This window comes from Amblyomma mixtum, chromosome 3, assembly GCF_055824585.1.
Source record: "Amblyomma mixtum isolate Tamu chromosome 3, ASM5582458v1, whole genome shotgun sequence".
In the NCBI taxonomy this organism is placed as follows: domain Eukaryota; kingdom Metazoa; phylum Arthropoda; class Arachnida; order Ixodida; family Ixodidae; genus Amblyomma; species Amblyomma mixtum.
In genome coordinates, this window is record NC_143014.1 from 254,117,580 (window position 1) to 254,138,039 (window position 20,460).

A 20,460-nucleotide genomic window follows, 5' to 3' on the forward strand; every position below is an offset into this window, starting at 1 on the left:
GCTCCCCGCACAGCGTCAGCAGGTTGGCCCTCTTCAAGGCTGGGTCTGTGATGTTGTTAGCTTCAAAGTAGAACTGAAGGCGTCCAACCCACGATGACCACGATGAGCCGTTGAATTCTGGTATCTGATTGGGAAACCCTCGCGTAGCCATGGCTTGTCAATAGCGTTGCGTAGCGCGGGTCGAATCCACTTTCTCGTCGCCACTGTCGTGTCCGGTCGCTGTGTTGAATGCAGCGAAAGACGCACACGGTACTTTAAGACTTCGTTTATTTAAAGCCGATGAGGGTGCGACCAGCGTCGACCGAGGCAGGAGCCGAACTGGCCGCCCGAAGAAAGGACGGAGCGGAGAAGCGTCCACGGGAGGGAGTGGCTTCCCAGAACAGGAGGAGGGTGCGGGGGCGCACCGTGGGGGGGCATCCGGCGACAGCGTGCGACGAGGGGCAAGCGGTCGTTAGGAGGGGTTGCGAGTGGTCGTTAGGAGGAGGATTGAGTGGTCGTTAGGAGGAGGATGCGAACTGTCGTTAGGAGGGGAATGCGAGTGGTCGTTAGGAGGGGGCGCACACACACAAAAGCAATAAGGGGACACAACAATGTGTTATAAGCTAATAGCTTTATGGGCTGCGGGGCAAACTTTAATTTGTGACGGAGAAAGCAGTGTTTATTGAAAGCGGCAGCACAAATTGTTTCAATATGACTGGTCCAGCTCAGATGCTCGTTTAAGGTTGCGTCTAGGTACTTATAACTATCGGCCTGCAGCAATTTCGCGTGGTTCGGTGGATAGGTAACTTGTAACGATTTGTTTTGTTCATGACCCTTAGAGTAAAAGTTTTACCTCTATGTATTTCTATCAACCTTTCCCCGCACCAGTCTGAAAATCGCAGTAAGCAGTTATAGTTGCACTTAAGCCCATAAATCCCACATGAATGCTCGGATGCTATTGAAACAACTTGCCGGAGATGAATCGCGTTGTACAAAATATGCATGCCCATTTCACAGGTTGCACTAGGTCTTCGAAACTCCGCCCAAGGGGAGTACTTGCACTTAAAAATCGAGCAAACCTCACTCGAATGCCCGAAGGGTTATACAAGTGATTCGTGTCCCACACAAGGCTGCGACTTCATTTCGCGATGCATGGGCGCTGTCCCATCACAAACATACCAGCAAATCGAGTAACGTAATGAAAGAAGGGAAGTTTTCTGAATCTTGTTTCAAGTGTGCCGGAGTAGCGCAGAAGTGTAGTACAGTCCGCACAGGATGGACACTGAAGCAATAAGAAAAAAGAAAAAATTCGAAGGTAAACATAACCTCTGCCCTAAGGGTATGACGCGATAGCGTAATGGGTTAATACCCATATATGCAGAAGGTCGACCTCTACTTTACATTCATAGATCCCTGGGAGTCCTCACACCCCTCCTGGCAGAGTGGTGCAGCGGTTACGAGATGCGCCACTGCACTGCGATGGCTGGTGCTGCCACTGGTTGACCTCGTGTGGCCCTTGTTGCTATTCCCGAACGCCCAATTATTAATTTAACTGCCACCTGCTACGACGGGCAGATTCTGGTGACGCCGCAAGGTCACCTGACCTAGGTGGCTCACCTGCCTCCTGCGTTGCTTTCTTGGGATCACCTGCCAAAGCGATGCCAGTGATTTTTCGCTCACAACAACGACGCCGACAACGCCGACGCCTAATTTCCTGGTGAACGGGACTGCAACGCAATCACGTTAAAACAAGCGCTGCCGCTCTGGCTATCTTGTGATCAGAGCGTATGCTGGCATCCAAGAATCCCCGCCATAAAGATAACACGTGGGTACTTTGCAGCTACGAGGAAGACAACAGCAAGCTGTCTTATGTGTTACGCACAGAGTAGCGTGAAACCTTAGCAGCACCAGAAGCAGCCAGAACTGGCCCCCAGTAGCTGAGGCATGGTGTTTACCGGAACACAAGCACGGCGCTATTTTACGTGTACGACTAATCGTAGGCTTGTCCAGCATTAATTTATAATCACCTCAGCAATCTATTTGATGTTAGTGAGAAACAACTCTGCGTGGAACGAAACTGGATCCCACTTTGCATAGCTAGACTTCACATTATTTCTACACACAAAAAAGGGCGCATTTGTGTGTTTTTTCATCACTAGCTGCCTTAGGTCAAGTTTAGCACAGTCGTCTTTGTCAGTTAAACGGCTTTTGCACAGCAGAGATGTACAAACGTAGGCGTAAACCAGATTGCCAGACGCCTCCAGCGCACGGCCGCCCAATCACCACGCCAATGTTGGACCGCAGATGCCCTGAAAAACTAGCATTAGGATCGTCCCTAGGCTGGTATTTCGGCAAACCGCTGTTTTTTCGAAAGTTGGCCTGACTTTATAGCCGACATTACACCACCATTCGGGCAATGGAGCGCCCAACGGTGTCCTGACATTCGTCGCGCAACATGGGTGAATACAGGTTTCAGACCGGCTTTGTAGCCTTCAAGCACAGGCATCCAACTTTTTAACATTGGCATCGAACTTTCGGCATGCATTCCTTGAATATGCATTCCTTGCATTCCTTGAATGACTGGCATCGTGGATGTATCATTCTAGCTAGTTAGCAAATAATGAGAGAATGAACGTGCCAAAGAATTCCGAAATACAAACACGTTTATTGAATCTAGTTACATGGCTCATGTTTCAACCACGCGCACGATGGCTTGCGCACCACCAGCCATTCTGGGTAGGAATTGAAAGGTCGGCCCAAGACGAAGGTGGCAACGCTGTGGAGAAATCGTTTACTTTCAAATTTCCTGCCTATGATTTAGGTTAGACAAATCAGCTTGGAAAGCTGCTGTGGCACGGCTAAGGCATCCATACTTAACGAAGCTGTCCTCCAGTGTACTGATGAGCCATACCGGAATTAATCGTCGCACTTATCTTGCAGGAGGACTGTTGCAAACCCATTCCTCGTCTGGCTCTTGCACAATGACCTCACGATACACGTGGAACCTGCAAAGAGATGCATATTGTCGTGATCATCAGCCTGAGTGCGGCCATCGCAAAAGAAAAACAAAAATATTAAGTAACTCTGAATTTTGACAGGCACACTTTGTTTGAAGATACTCGCGAGATATTTTACAGGGCAATTTTTATTTGGTGCTTAAGAACTGCCACCACATTAATTGCAGTAAGTAGAAGTGCATTTACTCAATTTGCCTTGTTCCAAACGGCTGATTTCTATTCTTAATAGGCCGTGTTGCACCCTCAATAAACATATTCAAAGTTACAAAAACAAGTTACTCAATCTTTTAAAGCAAATAGACGCATTTCCTTGTTGTAGTATCATAACTACACACCTCTAAATTGCGAGCTCATTTTTTAAACATTTCTACTGAAGTAAAGTTAAGGCACAGGTTGTAGCATTTCCTCCACATGAACTTCAAAATAACACCTCTGAAAAAGGCAGCTTCCATAGTTTTGCGAAATGCGGCACATTTGTTTTGAAAAAAAAAAAACTTTTTATATCTTTCGCTTGCATAGCCATCTGTGAGAAGAGTGGAGGAACTCTGGCTAACCTGGCACATGACTGCAAGAATTTCATGATGTCGCAGTCAATAGTGGGGAAGGGACGAGCAACCATGTGTTAATGACTGCCATATCCAATATTAGAAACACACCGGCAACTGTGGGCCTGCTTATAGCCACTCTTTGCCAAAAAATATCTAATATTGGGCCAATGTCTTGGGCTACTTGGGGGCGTTGGCAGATGCCCGGCCAGATGAGGCCACTGCACATGTGTAGAGGCGTACGGTAATCTCAAATAAGTCTGCGTCAGTACGCAAACTATCTAATGTCCGCGCCGTCCCGTGCGCTTCGCTCCTCGTACAACACGTATCTTCTTCGTTGGCAGGTTGAGCGCGTTTGCGTGATCCACCGGAAGACGGTGGAGTCTCGATCACGCAAACACTATCTGCACGCAGCTCGTGTCTCGAGCTTCATGGTGCCTTTGTAGTCATCAGATGAGACGCGCTGTCGCAAGAAGACCCGCCAAACGCCTTCCCGGAAAACGCTGAAACGTCTGCAACCCAACCTCATCCAAATGCACCCCGTGCGATTAGAAGAAGCACACGCGTGCAGAAGTGCCTATCGCATTTATTGTGCAATTGTGTATCGAAACGACTCCGGACTAGCTAAGTATTGCGCCAGCAAATGGCATCACCGAGGTGCGCTCAAGGGGGTAGTGGCGTAAAACGTAATAAGGCATTGTGCCTAAATACTCCGCTTTGTAAGATTGAGAGTTGTTTGGAGGCAGTTTCGTAAGCACATGTGTGAGGCTGTTTTCAATGGGATCAATGACAAAAAGTTGGAACTGTGAACCCACATGAAATCTTGCGTTAATCTGAGAGATTCGGCCACAGAGATGTGAATTGTGCTGCCGCAAGAGTACAGTCATCACAAATGTTCCAAGTTGCACAGGAGCTTGTGAACTCAGCATCCACTGAAGACGACTACACATCTAGAACACGAGCCATGAGCTACATCCCGGAAAACATGCAGCCTATCACGGAACTTGGGCTTGAGCATCGTAGCATTAGACATAATGACAATGTGGCAAACGAGACAGTGGAGACACTCTAAAAGGCGGAATTTATCATGCTGCGTCGCTGTCCAATCTGTCCTCGAACTGCTGACCGCTAAGCTGGGGAAACAGCATTTCTCATTGTACACTCTCCCACCGAGCACACCTCGTTCTTGAGCTTATCGTCACGCCGAATATGGTATGGCTTCCGTAGCCTCCCCAGACATGTCGCCTTCTGAGTTTTTCCTTTTCCAGCGAATAAAGATATAGCTGCCGTTTTCACATCACTGCCGAGGTCCTGCACAAATCTCAAAATATTCTAATCAATTAGCTTTAAGCGATAACATATTCAGTAATATTCTAAATTGATCAACACCACAAAATAAATAAATAAAATTACAAATCCCCTGTTTCTCTTGGTTTCTGTGGCTGTTGGCTTCTGTCATATTTGTAACGCGCCCCTCATTTCCCTTCTCTTCTTTGCTTAATTGCTTAGCGAGGTCCTCGGTTCTGGCAGCCTTGACGCCATAGGAAGCATAAGAGGGTTCACACACAGCTTCCACCCTCTCCGTTCGATGACGTTCTACGTCACACCTGCGGTAACTCAGGACGTTCTACGTCCGCCGCTTTTGAACGTGGGTGGCGCTGATGGACACTCTCAAGGTTAAGTTACTTGCAAATATAAATACCCCAGAAAGCAGACGATTTGACAGCCGTCGCCGTAGCTCAGAGGTAGAGCACCGGACGCGTAATTCGGAGGACGTGGGTTCGGATCCCACCGGCGGCATGTGGTTGTTTTTTCTTCTGCTTTTCTAATCAATTAGCTTTAAGCGATAACATATTCAGTAATATTCTAAATTGATCAACACCACAAAATAAATAAATAAAATTACAAATCCCCTGTTTCTCTTGGTTTCTGTGGCTGTTGGCTTCTGTCATATTTGTAACGCGCCCCTCATCCCCTTCCCTTCTTTGCTTAAAATATTCTGCAGGTGTTTACGCAAAAAAAAAAAAGGTTACCAGGCCGCTTTCCAGCACTGGCATCAATGCTGGGAGGGCGTTTTTCTGCACAAGATGTCTATTTCTTAGTCTTTGTTACTCGAACTTAAGTGTGTAATGTGTATTCTTGTCAACAAAGTCAGCCCAGAAACTTTTCGGAACACTCGTAATACCGCCAGCCGCGACACTGCACATTTGTCGCGTTGTTCTCGGAACGCTGCATGTGTCCGGGAAGCCAGAGCCAAACCCTGCGGCACGTCTATCATAGGATAAACGCTCAGAGGACAGGGCCCACAAAAGCACTGTGCAACATTGCATTACTCCATGCCCGTATTTTTCTCGCTCCATAAAACAATCACTGCAACCCTTGCTTAATATGAACACACTCGTAACACAGCCATGCGTGGAGTCGTCATTGTGCTAATCGTTTTGCGAACCAGCGAAAGCTGATCACACGTCGTGCTTTTGGGCTAAGTCGCTGTAAATATTTTACTCAAGATTCCTGACGCTCACTGTATCACTGCAAACTAGCGTCTCGAGATAGCCACCGAGGACCGAAGGCTGTGGGCACTATCTTTACTAGTTCGAGTTGACTTCCCCAAGCAGCGTGTTCCGCCCACTGCACTCACTGATGCTTGTTTTAGTTTTTATTGCAACTCCCATCAAGGCGCATCATTGATCAACAACGCCGACGTATGATTTCCTCGAAATAGGAGTCATGACCCCGCTTGGACGTGATGATCGTGATTTTTCTGTTGTTGGCGCAAGGGCTTCTGTGGCCACAGTGTGCCATGGCGTAAGGTATTTTCGTCGACTCAAAGCTGGGGCAAATATATATTTTGAAGCATTTTGCCTTAATAAGCCGCCACCAAGACAATAACAAGCTTGTACCCATTGTAGGATCATGTAAAAGCCCTGCGGCACTAGGGATCGAACTCAGCACCTTCTGCATGCGAGGCGGATGCTTAACCGGCTGCTCCACTGCTGCGGTACCGCATACTGTCGTAAGAAATACAGCTGTTAATTGTAGTGTGGAAAATATTCATTCTGAGACTCCAATCCTGGTCTATAAAGCTCCACGAGGCATTCTTTCCAAGTATTTAGCTGTTGCTTCCTCTGTTTGAAGCTGATCACGACATTTTTTCCGCTTCTACGCTTCTCATTAGTTTGTCAAAAACACAAAGAGCCAATGAACGTAATATCACCGAGAAGTTACCATATTTCCGCCTCATCACATTAATAAGAAACTTTCTGGTACTAATGTTTGAATCGCAATAAGGCAGCATTTAAGCGAAAATTTTAATTGAATGTACGGCCCGTTTAGTGGCGCAACCATGGTCTTAACTAACCATTTCCAAGGGATCAGTAAATTGATGTTGTTTTCCGATTGATGAATATGGTAACCTCAAGACAAGAAAACAGCTAAATCAGTTCCCTCCTTCCTAGATTCTTTGTTGGGGAACGACACGTACATTCCTCCGCAGACTTCACTAGAGGCTAGATTGAATGAGCGGCATGTACTCTTCAGCGTAAGTTGTCAACACAGCGCATCCTAGGCATCGAAGTATTTTTTTAATCTTTCTAAGTCAGCCGCGATCCGTTCCGGAACTCATGCCGGACAAGTTATTTTTATGACCCCAAGGCCACTCGGGAATGATGCCTACACAGTTGCAGTCCGCAATCCAAGCGCTTTACGCAAGGGCGTAGAGCACTGTCCATGTATGACTCTGTGAAAAAGTCTCATTGAACCTTAACAGCAGTGTGAAAGTAGATTTTGGATGTCCTCAGGCTATCCGGACCAGTATATGTATTCATACTCGCGACGACCCAAGTGAGTTGACCTCTTATTTCAGCGTCCTTCTGTAATACTGTTGGCAGTCAAAGTCAAGGTATACGCTCTGAACGTAATCGGGGGCGCTAAGTAGGCGCTGACGTGGACAAAAGTAAAGAAGCGCAAAATTCTTTTCACCATTGCGCACCATCCGAGGTGACTGATTTTCATGATGACAGCTGTTGGATCATTGAGCACAAATCGCAGCATGCATTCGGACATATTGCCTAATTTTTGCCCTCCCACTTACTTGTAGCAGTCTGCTTCAGAAAGTATAGAATCCAAGGAAAAATAAACTTTTCCGATTTGGTCATGGGTTCCATGTACTTTGATTTGTTTTTTTTAGTGTATTTCCGGTTAGGCGATATTGGAAAAAGAAATATTTTGTGAACTTGTTCCGAAATCTTAAGGTGCGCAAACATCCTTTTACGAGAGTAACCTGCACAGCGATCAGATCGCTTTCGACATTTGCACACACTGTTCCAGGATGGCAGCAAGGCAGCCATCAACTCTACAAAGCCAGCGCGTTAGCTTAACTAAAACATCTTTCAGTTACTTCTACTTGCAATAAAGCAAAAAGACAGCAAACTTAAATTGCCGAATTGGAGCGCCATGACTTCAAAATGAGGAGGCGCCATTACACAATTAGTCCTTTAATGCAATGTAATAAAACAAAAAACGGGCACACTTTCGTTTTTCACGAAATTAAAAAACGCTCACCAGTACCAATTAAATTCCGGGTTGCTTAATTCTTTGGGCTGAACAGGAATCAGAACAAGCAGAAAATTAGAAACTCAAGGAAAAAATCTTTGCCGACTGTGTATAAGAGAGAAGGAAAAAGTGGCAGCCATGATGGCGTTGGTGAAGGAAAGGTTGCTAGAGCCTTTACTAAAATCCTTGATTGAAAAGACACAGCTCGAGGGAAAGAGGGATTCATGTAGACCGATCTCAAGGACATATTAAACACACCACCTTATCATAAAGAAGCACTTTTTCAAAACCATCATTATATCTTAATGAATAAATCAAAACACAAAACGCAAAACCGTGGAGAAGAGAGCAATTCGAGACGGACATTTAGCGCAGAATAAGTCGCAAAAATGGCGCTTGGAAAGAGTGAAACGCTTAGCAAAAAAAAATTAGCCTTTACGTACACTCGTGGAAATAATCATACGGACCGCACTTCGGGATTTCATTTCTCCCCTCTCGGAAAGCAATGGAAATATGTATGCTTTGAAATGAATATGCACGCAAAATAAATACCTATATGTGTGTGAATGTATGTAAATGTATAAATGTGTATAAGATAAATATGTATATAAATATAGAAATATGCATGCTGCTTTAATGTGCAAGCGCACAAGAGGCGTTTACTTGAATAAGTGCCAAATACCCATTAATATTCGCTAAGATACCACGCCGCAAGAATGTGACTATCCTGTCCTCGATTGTGCATCTCATGCGCAGCGCATAAAAATCGGCCCCTATAATTAGACTTCCTCGTAGAAAGCACCTTTACGCGAATGCTGAATTAAGGTGTAACGGCAACTCGTAACTGTCGGCGCTGCGGTTCTTATCCTGTGGCTCGCAGCTTCTTTCAAATCTGTGTTAACTTTATGCAATAAAAAATAATGGTCATAATGAAGCAGCGCGTTAGAAACGTGTAATAATTGCGATTTTTCATTGTAGCAGCAGCTCTGATCATATTGCCACGCGCCTAACGCGCCGCGCGGCCTCCGCGCTGAGTCGAAGACGACGACGAAGCGGCGGTGGGCTCTCGTGGCGCGCTGTTCTGTTCTGTGTCGTGGAAGCTGGCTCCATAATTAAAAGAAGGCTCCCAGTCTTGGGTTCTTCCCGACGTCTACCTTCACGGCTCCTCTGGTCGTGACAATATGAAAGTGGTGCTAAAGACGAACCATAAACATCAATTTCGCGAAACACTAAGTCGATTCCCGGCAAGTTCAACTCAAAGGAATCAAACTTAGTTCGAATTACGCGGAGTTCGGATTAACTTGAGCCTCTTCGTTACATTTAATGTTTTTGGGGCCAAGTAGTTTGCTCGTAAAAACAGGAAGTTGGAATAAAATCGTGTTCGATTCATTAAGATTTTATTGCATGATCGCGAGTTATGGGTGGCAGTTCAGTGTTGGCAGAAATACGGCGTTAATGTCCTTGCACCTAACTAAAGAACTAAGCGCAAAAAGGCTTCATGCAACATGAATTCGCAACATGCAGCGTAGCCGACGCTTTACTGAAGGTGCGTCATCCAGGAAAAGCTCAACAGAGCAAACTTGGTCCATAGGTCCACACGTGCAGAGCATGGACAAGTTATTTTTAATGTCCAGGGTGCGCAAGCTATCATTACGTAAGCTGTGCGCCGAACAGCCCCAAAACCATTTCCCAAGTAGCCGAGCAGGATGCAACTATGCCTCACAAGTGTTGAAACCATGCCTTGAGGGTGCCAGGAAACGATTTTGCGATGGCTAAAACCGACATAAATAAAGGATTAACTGAAGTATGTGCCAAATAAGCCCATTCCACACGGCGTCGTAAAGTCGTTGCCAAGAAGGAAAGCGAGGGCGAAGAGCCTATCGGATTGGTCCTCTCATCGTCTTTCTTCAGTAGGGCCTCTTTGTGAAGCGATATCCAGTACGAGCGTCATGACGGTGTGCGTTATAAGAGGGGTGAATGGCGAGTAGCCGCTTTTAGCACGCGTGAACCTGATCTCTTGTCACTCCTGCTGCGTCCCTCATGCAGTTGAGCTGTTTGGGGCTTCACTTCCAAAGTAGGTCCATTCGCGAAGAGCTTCAGGTGGTTTCGAACGAGTAAGGTGTTTTAGGAATTTTAGATCAGCAGAAAAAAGCTTCCTAAGATATGCATCAGTTTAATTAGTTATCTGCAAGCAGCAGTCGAGCTTTTCTGCCAGCCTGCACCCGTTCAAGTGTTTTAGGCGTTTTGAGCGACATCATGAGTTTGCAAAAAGGTGTTCTGATCGTGGTGACGGTGCTTCTCTGCGGGTGCCTTACGTGCTGCCTCGGTGGCAGAGGAACCGATGGGGATTCCTCCGGATCCGTGACCGAGCAGCGAAACGTCAGCTATGTAAACAAGCTGAAAGAATGGATCGCCGGTGCCATGGATGGGGCGGCGCCGTCGTTCACGAGGAAGCTCCTGGAAGCCGAGGTGTCGGCCGACTGCAGCATCGGTCTGCTCACGATGGTGCGCGGAATTCGGAACTTGGAGCCATGGGCGCTACGACGTGAGTCTCGCTCAGAGGCCATCACCGAATAACCAAGATGATGTACCTTGTCGCTTGCTGTTGCGTCCAGTGCAGTGTTCACTGAGCGAATAACTTTGCCGAAATTTGTGCTCATTTTCACTCGCTGAGTGGAAATGCGTGTCTGAAATGCGCATGCCTAAAGCTTTCTTCGGGCATCAAAGATTAGTTGATGCAGTTTGCCAAACTATTTTGGAAATAACTAATTTCTCCTCAAATAACGGCAATTGTGCAGCACCGAGACAACTCCAATCGCCATAAAGCGAGATTTCCTGTGTTTTGCCCAGCACAATACAATAATATAGAGTGAAATCTGAGAACCTCGAGGTCCATTAGAAGCTCAAAGGCTAGAGCGCAAATGGCAGCCTAGAAATATTTTATACTTTAGATTTGGCATCGTGGCCCAACAAATTTTGCTTCATCGCGCCAAAATACATGCACTTTCGAGAAGCTTCCAGGCAAAGCAACCTGTCCAGTGCGCGTAACTCGTCGAAATAGCCAAAATTTGCTGGGCCACAGCGTCGAGGGTAACCGCGATTTCAAATTTCTAAACACTGATATGAATATTACTTACAGTGGGCTACACACCTCTGAATAATTGGGGAGAATAACAATTATAGTTAAAATATTTACTATTCATTATTACTTAACCAGCCTGATGGTCAGCACGTCTTAGCTCTATTATGATGCACTACGCCGCTGAAAATCCTGTGCCGGAAAAAGCGCTCCTCTACCTCTAAAATATTTTTTTTTAACTTGTGTAAAGGCTTTGGTGAAACACCTTGTATACGACACTTAAAGAAAGGCTATAGCCTCCCACTGCAGATCATCAAAAATTTTAGAGAACTGAACCGGATACACTTTGAACCTGACCAAAGCACTTAACGCAGAAAATCAACTTCACTTCTTGATCTACCAAGGCGTCGATGCTGGCCAATAACGGCAGAAAGCTGCAAGATAGCTAAGGATTGAGGCGACCAAGTATGCATAGTGATACGTATCAAAAACTTTCTGAATACGACATGCATGCTTTTGTACGTATGCTAGCTGCGTAATACGCCGCGGACAGACACTCTTACCCCGTCATCTGCTATCCATTGGTGCACGGCTAGGACGTTGGATACTCAAAAAACAATCTAAAACGCAAACAACCTTCTGAACGCGGCCGAAGTTTTTTTCTAAGCTTCGTTTCCGAAAACGGCACGAGTGTAGTAGTAATACGTAGCGCGTTGATTGGACAGCATCAGGGGCAGCAAAAATGCCCAAGTTTTGCAAATGCCATCAATTTAACTGTATGTCTTCTCGTTGCTAGGTCCATTCTAAGTAGTGGAGGATCAGCTGATCAGGATTTGTCGCAGTTTTTTCTGCATCTTCCTCATTAGTTCTCTCTTTACTTATTTTTTTTTCGGGAGTGAATAGCGGAGTTTCCTACTAAATGGATTCTAAAGGGGAGTCTGTTGCCTTCATTCGTAGTATATCACGCGCGTTTCGATTCTTTAACTCTATCTTGATTTGTTTCCTTTCTTTTGTGATGCAAGCTTGTCGCCAGGGCAGAAGCACCGCATATTTTCAGAGGGCACTCTAAATATATCGTCCGATTCCGGACTCGGCGGTCGCATTTCGATGGAGGTGAAATATTATAGAGGCCCGTGTGCTGTGTGTACGCGTTAAAAAAACATCATGTGGTCTAAATTATCCGGAGCGCTTTAATACTGCGTCCCGCAATACCCTGAGTCGTTTTTGAACGTTAAACCCCGTAAGACCTATTCTAAATATATCTGCGCTTCACTGACGATGACAAAGGGCAGAAGAGAAGCAATAAAACGGGGATGCATCTACCAAATTTAATCAGAATCAGGCCATCCCAGGCAACAAGGGGCGCAGCGACGCTGGACCACCCGCTCACGCTTCCCTGTCCGAGTTTGCAGGTCTGTTCTTTTATTTTTTATCTTTATCTCTGCCCTGCTTTCTGATTGCTTACTTCTTGCGTGCTTTGTTTTGCAGCAATAAAACGGGGATGCACCTACCAACTTTAAATTTACTTTTTGCGTGCTTTTCATGCAGGCATTGCGGAATCAGGGTGTGGAAGAGTATTATGTGAAAATATTGGAAGATATTTATAACGATTGCACAGCTACTACAGCTCTCCATAAAGTCAGCAATAAAATTCCAATACGGAAAGGTGTCAGGCAGGGAGAACGATCTCGCCAATGCTTTTCACTGCCTGCTTACAGGAGGTATTCCGGGGACTGGAATGGGAACAGTTGGGGATAAGAGTTAATGGAGAATACCTGAGGAATTTGCGATTCGCTGATGACATTGCCTTGCTAAGTCACTCAGGACAAGAACTGCAAAGCATGATCAATCAGTTAGACAGGCAGAGCAGAACGGTGGGGCTAAGAATTAACATGCAGAAAACCAAAGCAATGTTCAACAGCCTAGCAAGGGAACAGCAGTTCGCAATTGGTAGCGAGGTGCTGGAAGTAGTAAGAGAATATGTCTACTTAGGGCAGGTAGTGACCGCAGAATCGGATCATGAGAGGGAAATAACTAGAAGAATAAGAATGGGGTGGAGCGCATACGGCAGGTTCTCTCAGGTCATGAATGGTAGCTTACCAATATCCCTGAAGAGAAAAGTGTACAACAGCTGCATCCTACCGGTACTCACCTATGGGGCAGAAACGTGGAGGCTAACAAAGAGGGTTCAGCTTAAGTTAAGAACAACGCAGCGAGCTATGGAAAGGAAAATGATAGGTGTAACGTTAAGAGATCGGAAGAGGGCGGAGTGGGTGAGGGAACAAACGCGGGTTAATAACATCTTAGTTAAAATCAAGAGGAAGAAATGGGCTTGGGCAGGGCATGTAATGCGAAGGCAAGATAACCGCTGCTCCTTAAGGGTAACGGAGTGGATTCCAAGAGAAAGCAAACGTAGCAGGGGACGGCAGAAAGTTAGGTGGGCGGATGAGATTAAGAAGTTTACGGGGATACAGTGGCGGCAACTGACAAAGGACAGGGTTAATTGGAGAGACATGAGATAGGCCTTTGCCCTGCAGTGGGTGTAGTCAGGCTGATGATGATGATGATGATGTTTTGCACATGCCCTCCACTTTTTCTATGAGCCTTGTGTAATCTAGCCTGCCGTGAAGTTTCTACTATAAATTCGGAAGTTGCGTGTACCTGCACTGTTAATGTGGTTCCTGATCTGTCGTCTGTCGTCACAACTTGAACAGTTTTTAAAATGATGAAATAACTATCCCCCAAACAGTATTCCCTCAGCTGGACCTTTTTGTAATAAAGTTGTTGTTCGACACTAAAAATATATTGTGTATCGTCGAAAGCCAACAACGAATTCTGATATAACATTGCTTCGGACTATGGCAGTAAAAAAATAAGCTAGCCTTGCCGCTCTCTTAAGACAGTGGGTAGCCAATAGGCGCCACCGACACTACATAGAATAAAATGAGGAAATAATATAGGGTCATCAGAAAACCACCCGCATGGCCAGAAGAGCACCACCATTTTTCTTGTGTGCAGGTTGCTCAAGAAAAGGTAGACGAGACTGTTAAGGTATATGAAAGACCCTAGTGCCTAGCAGATGAGACCACCTACATATGGCAAACGCCACTTCTTCTTTATCTGTACGGAATAGGAAGTCCATGTATAATTATATGGGATTATTACTCTGCAAGGCTTTTAAAATGTCCGTGATGGCTGCTCCGTCTCCAATCCACGTGCCCGTATTATCGCTTACGTGAATCGTGCTGCAGCGTTGGGAGGCTACAGTGCTTCGGTGCAAGAACAGGGCACATTAAGGCTGCAGATGCGGTTTATTCTAGTGCTTCTTTAGAGGGTGTATAGGCGGCGCCGAAGAATGGCGGCGGTGTTCTCAGGCTAAATGATCACGCGACACTTCCCCGAAGTTTCTGCAGCGCCGTGGGCAAAGTTTTGCCGAAAAGCTATAGGGAATGTTGCCCTGCTCGTGCTCGTTAAAACAGTTTGATTACACATGGTCGGCATCGTGAAGCTTGCGGAAAACGTGAGAGGAAGGCGGTTTGCCAATGAATTCCACAATACAGGGGGATGGAAACCTCCGCCCTCGACCATTGAATAAATCCAGGTTTTGCGTACGAAGAGGATATGAAACGCGCTGTCTGCAAACGATATGATTTCGCACTGAACGCCCAGCCTATCACTGCGCTGAAAAGAACCCATAAGTCTGCTTTGGGTGTGGCGACATGAAAATCGCAAATGATGCAGTGCTCATGATCCAGGCCTGCTGCTGGGAGACAGCAGATCTTGACTTTGCCTAGCTTAGCGAAATTCGGCAGAATTGACTGTGGGATTTTGTGCAATCAAAAAAAAAGCAGCGCTTGGAAGGACACAGGAAGGAAGAAACCAACACGAGCGCTGACTAACAGTTGAAATCATATTTCGAAACAAGGGCTCTAAATATGCAGTAGGAAGGGGTGAAAAAATGTCGATTCCTCCCCGATAGGCGGGAATCAGTGTAGTCAGGCCACAAAGTAAAAAGCTTACTAAGGATGGCGTAAAACTGAAGCTAAAATCGAAAAGAACCGATTGTTTGAAGGGCCTTGGCTGGTACAACACTTTAAAATAGACAAGTGGCCAAAAGTGCGAATAAAAGCTTTAAAACCGTAGAAGCGCAAAAGAGAATAAAATTATAAAAATAAAAACAATAAATTAAGGCCGAAGGAAAGGAGAGTGAGCGCCTATGCAGAAACGAGACATCAGCGAAACAATCAGGCATGAATGGGCATGTGGAAAGGATTAATCATTTGCCGCAACACCCAGGAATTCCAACTGCCTCCTAGACAAACAGGGGGAGGGTGTGCTCATAGAATGGTCATTAGCATTATGAATTTCGAGTGCTTCATTCGCGCATGCAGTAACTGCAGCCAGATGCCTTGCTGTTGTGAATTTCGTGAAATTTGTGCGCCTCATACCTGAACACGTACTGTGAAATGCGTAATTTCATCAGAAAAGAAAATGCCTTTTGAGAGTCGTAGGGTGCCAGTGGGGTCCACGGGCAAAACCAGTGCACTGCCCGGATAAGGTTTTCGCGCCTCTTTATCAGTAGGCATGCTTGAAAGCGATGACGCCTTCAGTTGTTTCATCACAGCCTTGTTCCTTAAAACAATGAAGTAGGCTCTGCCAGAGATGTCATCGGAGGTGATTCTACACAGCTGCGTGTTCAATTCGTCCGAGTCACAGGACAAGCGCCTGTTTTTCTATGCAGTCGCATGCATCCATACCGCTGGGGTCCGGGCAAGCTCGCAGTTGCATCCTCTTGCGTCCACACCTAATAAGGAGTGCCCCCTCCCAGAATATCACAGATAGAATTCCTGAAACAGAGAATGAAGAAGCATGGTGTCAGCACCCCTTCATTGCCTAAAAAGCTAATACATTGCCTTAAAGCTTTGTAATGCTTAATCTCTCGTGTTCAAAACGGACAGCACGCGGCCTAGTCACTTGATTTCTAACTAACCATGCTACTAGATTTATCTGGAATGTTGGTAGACGCATGTGATTTGTTTTACGTAGTTCGCGATTGTCGTAGGCGATCTCCGCGCGTTATCTAGAAATAGCTTGGTCATCTTGAAATCAAGCGCGGGCGAGAGCGGTGGTGATGCTGTGCATACATGGACGAGTGCCGAGCACGTTTGTTCTTATCGCCGCCGCCGATTTTAGTTTCTTGTGGGCGCAAGTCAGCTCAATAAAGAGCTCGCTTCAGTAACGCCACCTCAATATGCTCACCTATTGTCCTTTGCTTTGTAACTAACGCGTGAAAGTAAGCTTTAAGAGTATCGTAAATTGTCATTATTCCTTCGTTTCTAAAGGTGAGAAGATGAACGCATTTCTGTTCGTCACACACACATTACGTGGGCAGTTGTCTGGCGTTGTAATTCATGACCATCCATGAATGGCGCCTTCTTCTAGAAAGTCCATGGCTGTTTTGCCCTTATCTAACGCTATTTGACTCCCAGAATTGTATGAGAAAAATGACAGAACTTGTTTAGGAATTTCCATCCATGACGCCTCTACCTTATTTTACTAGCCAAGAAGGTTGATAGACAAACATTCGACGAGGTATACGGCTTGAATTATATTATGCTTCTCAGTTCTATTAACATGCAGAAAAAAACATTAGGCTAATTAAGTCTGCTTACTTGGAGCAATGCAAAAGCATGCGTTTTCAGGAACGGAAAGGGCGCAGTAGATCACAAATCTCGCCATCTCGATGGACACCTCCACCGCAGTAAAGAGGAAATGTATACTCACAAAGCATGCAATTGAAAGTGCGTATGTAGTTGGTCTAAACCCCTGTCGCACGCTAGCCTCTAACTTGACTAAAACACGTAAGCTATATGCAAAAGAGATGTGCTATGACACCACACAGAATGCAGTGCAACGAATGGTTGCTGAAAATTTTGGCAAAGGTTTTCGGGAATGCTGCCACCGCATTAAGGTCAACCAGTGATGACGTAGCTGGGATTTTGTCTGCTCCAGAGATATCTGCTGCTCAAACCAGCGTCGTTGATTACGGCGGACGCGGTTTTGCGCGGCGCGTCTGTCTCTACCATTCCCTCTCCCTGCTGCGTGCACGTGACAGCGAAGGTGAATAAGCTCGGTTGGGACGTCATTACTCTAAATTTTGCGTCGTCCTGTCGCGTCGTCTCGCACGCCGACGGCCTTGGTTCAATTACCACCTAGACCCCAGATTTCTTATCTTATTTTTGTTCAATTTTCTTTTCATTCCAATGTCTCATGACGTCATATGACCGATGACGTTACGGGGTACCAACTTCCGCCGACACATTTTGCGGACACTTCCGGCGTCATCATAACCTTCTAAGGCTTTCGCATTATTAATATCACTGCCTGAGAAGCTTCACTTTCATTCATTCATTCAGAATTTATTTAAGACAACGAAGAGGTTGTCCAGGGTGACGTGGCAAAAGGCATACTTTGCCTGACGAGGCAAAGTATGCCTTTGCTTCGTTGCGCAGAATGGCCAGTGGTCAAGGATTTATGGTCGCTGTGTGCTGCAAAATGTCTGAAGCATTTGAATCATAGGTAAAAACGTAGCGCAAAGAGACAAGGACACAGAAAGACAGACAACACACGGCGCCGTATGTTGTCTGTCTCTCTGTGTCCTTGTCTCTTTGCGCTACGTTTTTACCTTTCAAATATGAACCAACAAGCACAAGCATATACGATTTGAATCAATTTGTAATGTGCAGCGTGTTGTGATTTCCCAGGTATAATTAAATTCTACCTAGTTCAGGATCATGCGCGCCCACTTCCTGCGCACCATTTGGGTCCCTAAGGATGCACCGAAGCACGATACCTATTTATACGGCGTATTTCCAATTATGAAGTGCTAAAAGTGGTTCGGCATAACGGTGCGTATCTATGGGCAAACTGTAGAATGCACAATGGCATGTATTTAGCTGTCAACTGCAGAAAAAAAAATGTTTCGCAAGCGCTATCTCTCGATGTGCGATCGGCACGTGTTTCATCCGTAACTGGCTTTTCAAAGCCTGCTGTGATTTAAGTAAAACCGAGGCAGCTGATCAGTGCCGCTAGTGCCAGCATAGAAAAGACGACAAGAGATGAATTGCATAGCATTAGGCGCTGGTCAAGGAGAGCAACTTCGTTTGGAGGAGCCAAATAAACTGGCCGTGTTCCAGCGTATATGGCTGACTCGAACTTGGTCGAGTCTATAACCAACGCCTTTCGCCAAAGAAAAAAGAAATAAGCTGATCGCTTGAGATACGTACTCGGAAGCGTACTACGGCAGAAGCCTCTCAAAAATCAAGGGCTGAGTGTGAATGCAAGTGGCAGATGAGCTCCTTGTACAAGGACTCTCGCCAACAGGAAAACGCGTGCGAAAAGTCCTACGAATCGCGACACATGTGCTCTTCGCACTTTGCAAGAGCCCGCTCCTAGGCCCCATAACATTTCAATCAATCAATCACCTTTATTTCCTTTGAGAAGGAGGAGTGCGGGACTAAAAGCTCGGGGAGCTTGACGAGGTCCCGACCCCTTACTAGTTGGCAAACAGCAAGATGACGGCCAGTCATACATCAAAGTTACAAAAACAGACAATATCAAAGACACTAAAAAAAGGCAAACGCAAAAGAAACTCAAACAAAAGTGCCGGTACAAATAATTAACAGTATCAACAGAAGCTGTCGCGAACAAAATGAAATTATTTTAGTCTTGCAAAAAAACAAGTTGGCAAAAGTGTTTGACGATGTCGTTTTGGTTACAGGTGGGATCAAACTCCACACGGTTTAGTAAATTTAGCAATGTGGGCAACGTGTAAGATAATGATTGTTCATCGTAGGATGTCCTAGGGGTGGGCACGGACCATATTTCTTTGTATCTGATTTGAAGATCACTTGTGTTCACCTGTAGTCTTGCAAGACGAATTGCATAATCCATATGAAATTTAACGAAAGCTTTATAGCGTACAATCAACCTATAATTGTATAAACAAAACACAGGAAGAATATCAAACTTTGAAAAATGAGGCTTCGTGGAGAAAGTGAAATGTACATCAGCAATTTAACGCACTGCTCTCTTCTGCAGTAAAAGTAGCCTGCGCAAATTGGTCACACCAGTTGTGCCCCACACCATGTTACAGTACTGCATGAGAGATAGCACTAAAGCATTGTAAAGCATAAGTTTCACTTTAGCAGGGATTAAGCGCCGCACACGCGCAATGGCACCAATGACAGATGAAAACTTAAATTGGAGGTAGTCGATATGCTGATTCCAAATAAGATGCTTTGAAAAATGTACTCCAAGACTATTTACAGAGTCCACCATCTCTAGCTGTTGGGAGCAAAGAAACAAATCCATCTGTTCTGTCAACACTTTGCCTCTAGGCGTATACAAAATTACTTTTGTTTTAGTGGGATTTATTTTGAAACAATTCACCTCAGCCCAGACCTTTAAATCAGCCAGCGTCTTGTTGGCCTTGTTTTTAATATCTTTGCACAAACTGCCTGTAATAAACAGTGTTGTGTCATCAGCATAAGAAATAACCGAAGAATTTTCTGTGCAGTGTACAATGTCATTTACGTGGATTAAAAATAAAAGCGGCCCTAAAATGCTTCCTTGCGACACACCAACATTAACCGGTTTCATTGCGGAAACGGCATTGTTTTGTAATAAAGTTGTAATAAAGTTGCAATAAGTTGTAACCTTTTTGTAATAAAGTTGTTGGTCGACACTAAAAATATATTGTGTATCGTCGAAAGCCAACAATGAATTCTGATATAACATTGCTTCGGACTATGGCAGTAAAAAAATAAGCTAGCCTTGCCGCTCTCTTAAGAGAGTGCGTAGCCAATAGGCGCCACCGACAGTACATAGAATAAAATGAGGAAATAAAATAGGGTCATCAATAAACCACCCGCATGGCCAGAAGAGCACCACCATTTTTCTTGTGTGCAGGTTGCTCAAGAAAAGGTAGACGAGACTGTTAAGGTATATGAAAGACCCTAGTGCCTAGCAGATGAGACCACCTACATATGGCAAACGCCACTTCTTCTTTATCTGTACGGAATAGGAAGTCCATGTATAATTATATGGGATTATTACTCTGCAAGGCTTTTAAAATGTCCGTGATGGCTGCTCCGTCTCCAATCCACGTGCCCGTATTATCGCTTACGTGAATCGTGCTGCAGCGTTGGGAGGCTACAGGGGTGCTAGCGATGAGTCAATATGTGAGTTATGTAATTAGTTTTAAGTGCATGGCATTCTGCCCGAT

General features: G+C 45.4%; 1 protein-coding gene across 1 annotated transcript in view; it reads left to right on the forward strand.

Moving 5' to 3' along the window:
* The first annotated feature begins 10,015 nt into the window (after positions 1-10,015).
* Positions 10,016-20,460, forward strand: part of LOC149354400 (nose resistant to fluoxetine protein 6-like) — a 65,976-nt gene continuing 55,531 nt past the window's right edge. Inside the window, exon 1 of the mRNA XM_089583315.1 lies at positions 10,016-10,640. Coding sequence (XP_089439441.1) covers positions 10,352-10,640 — 289 coding nt within the window. The 5' untranslated portion in view covers positions 10,016-10,351. The remainder of the gene's footprint in view (positions 10,641-20,460) is intronic.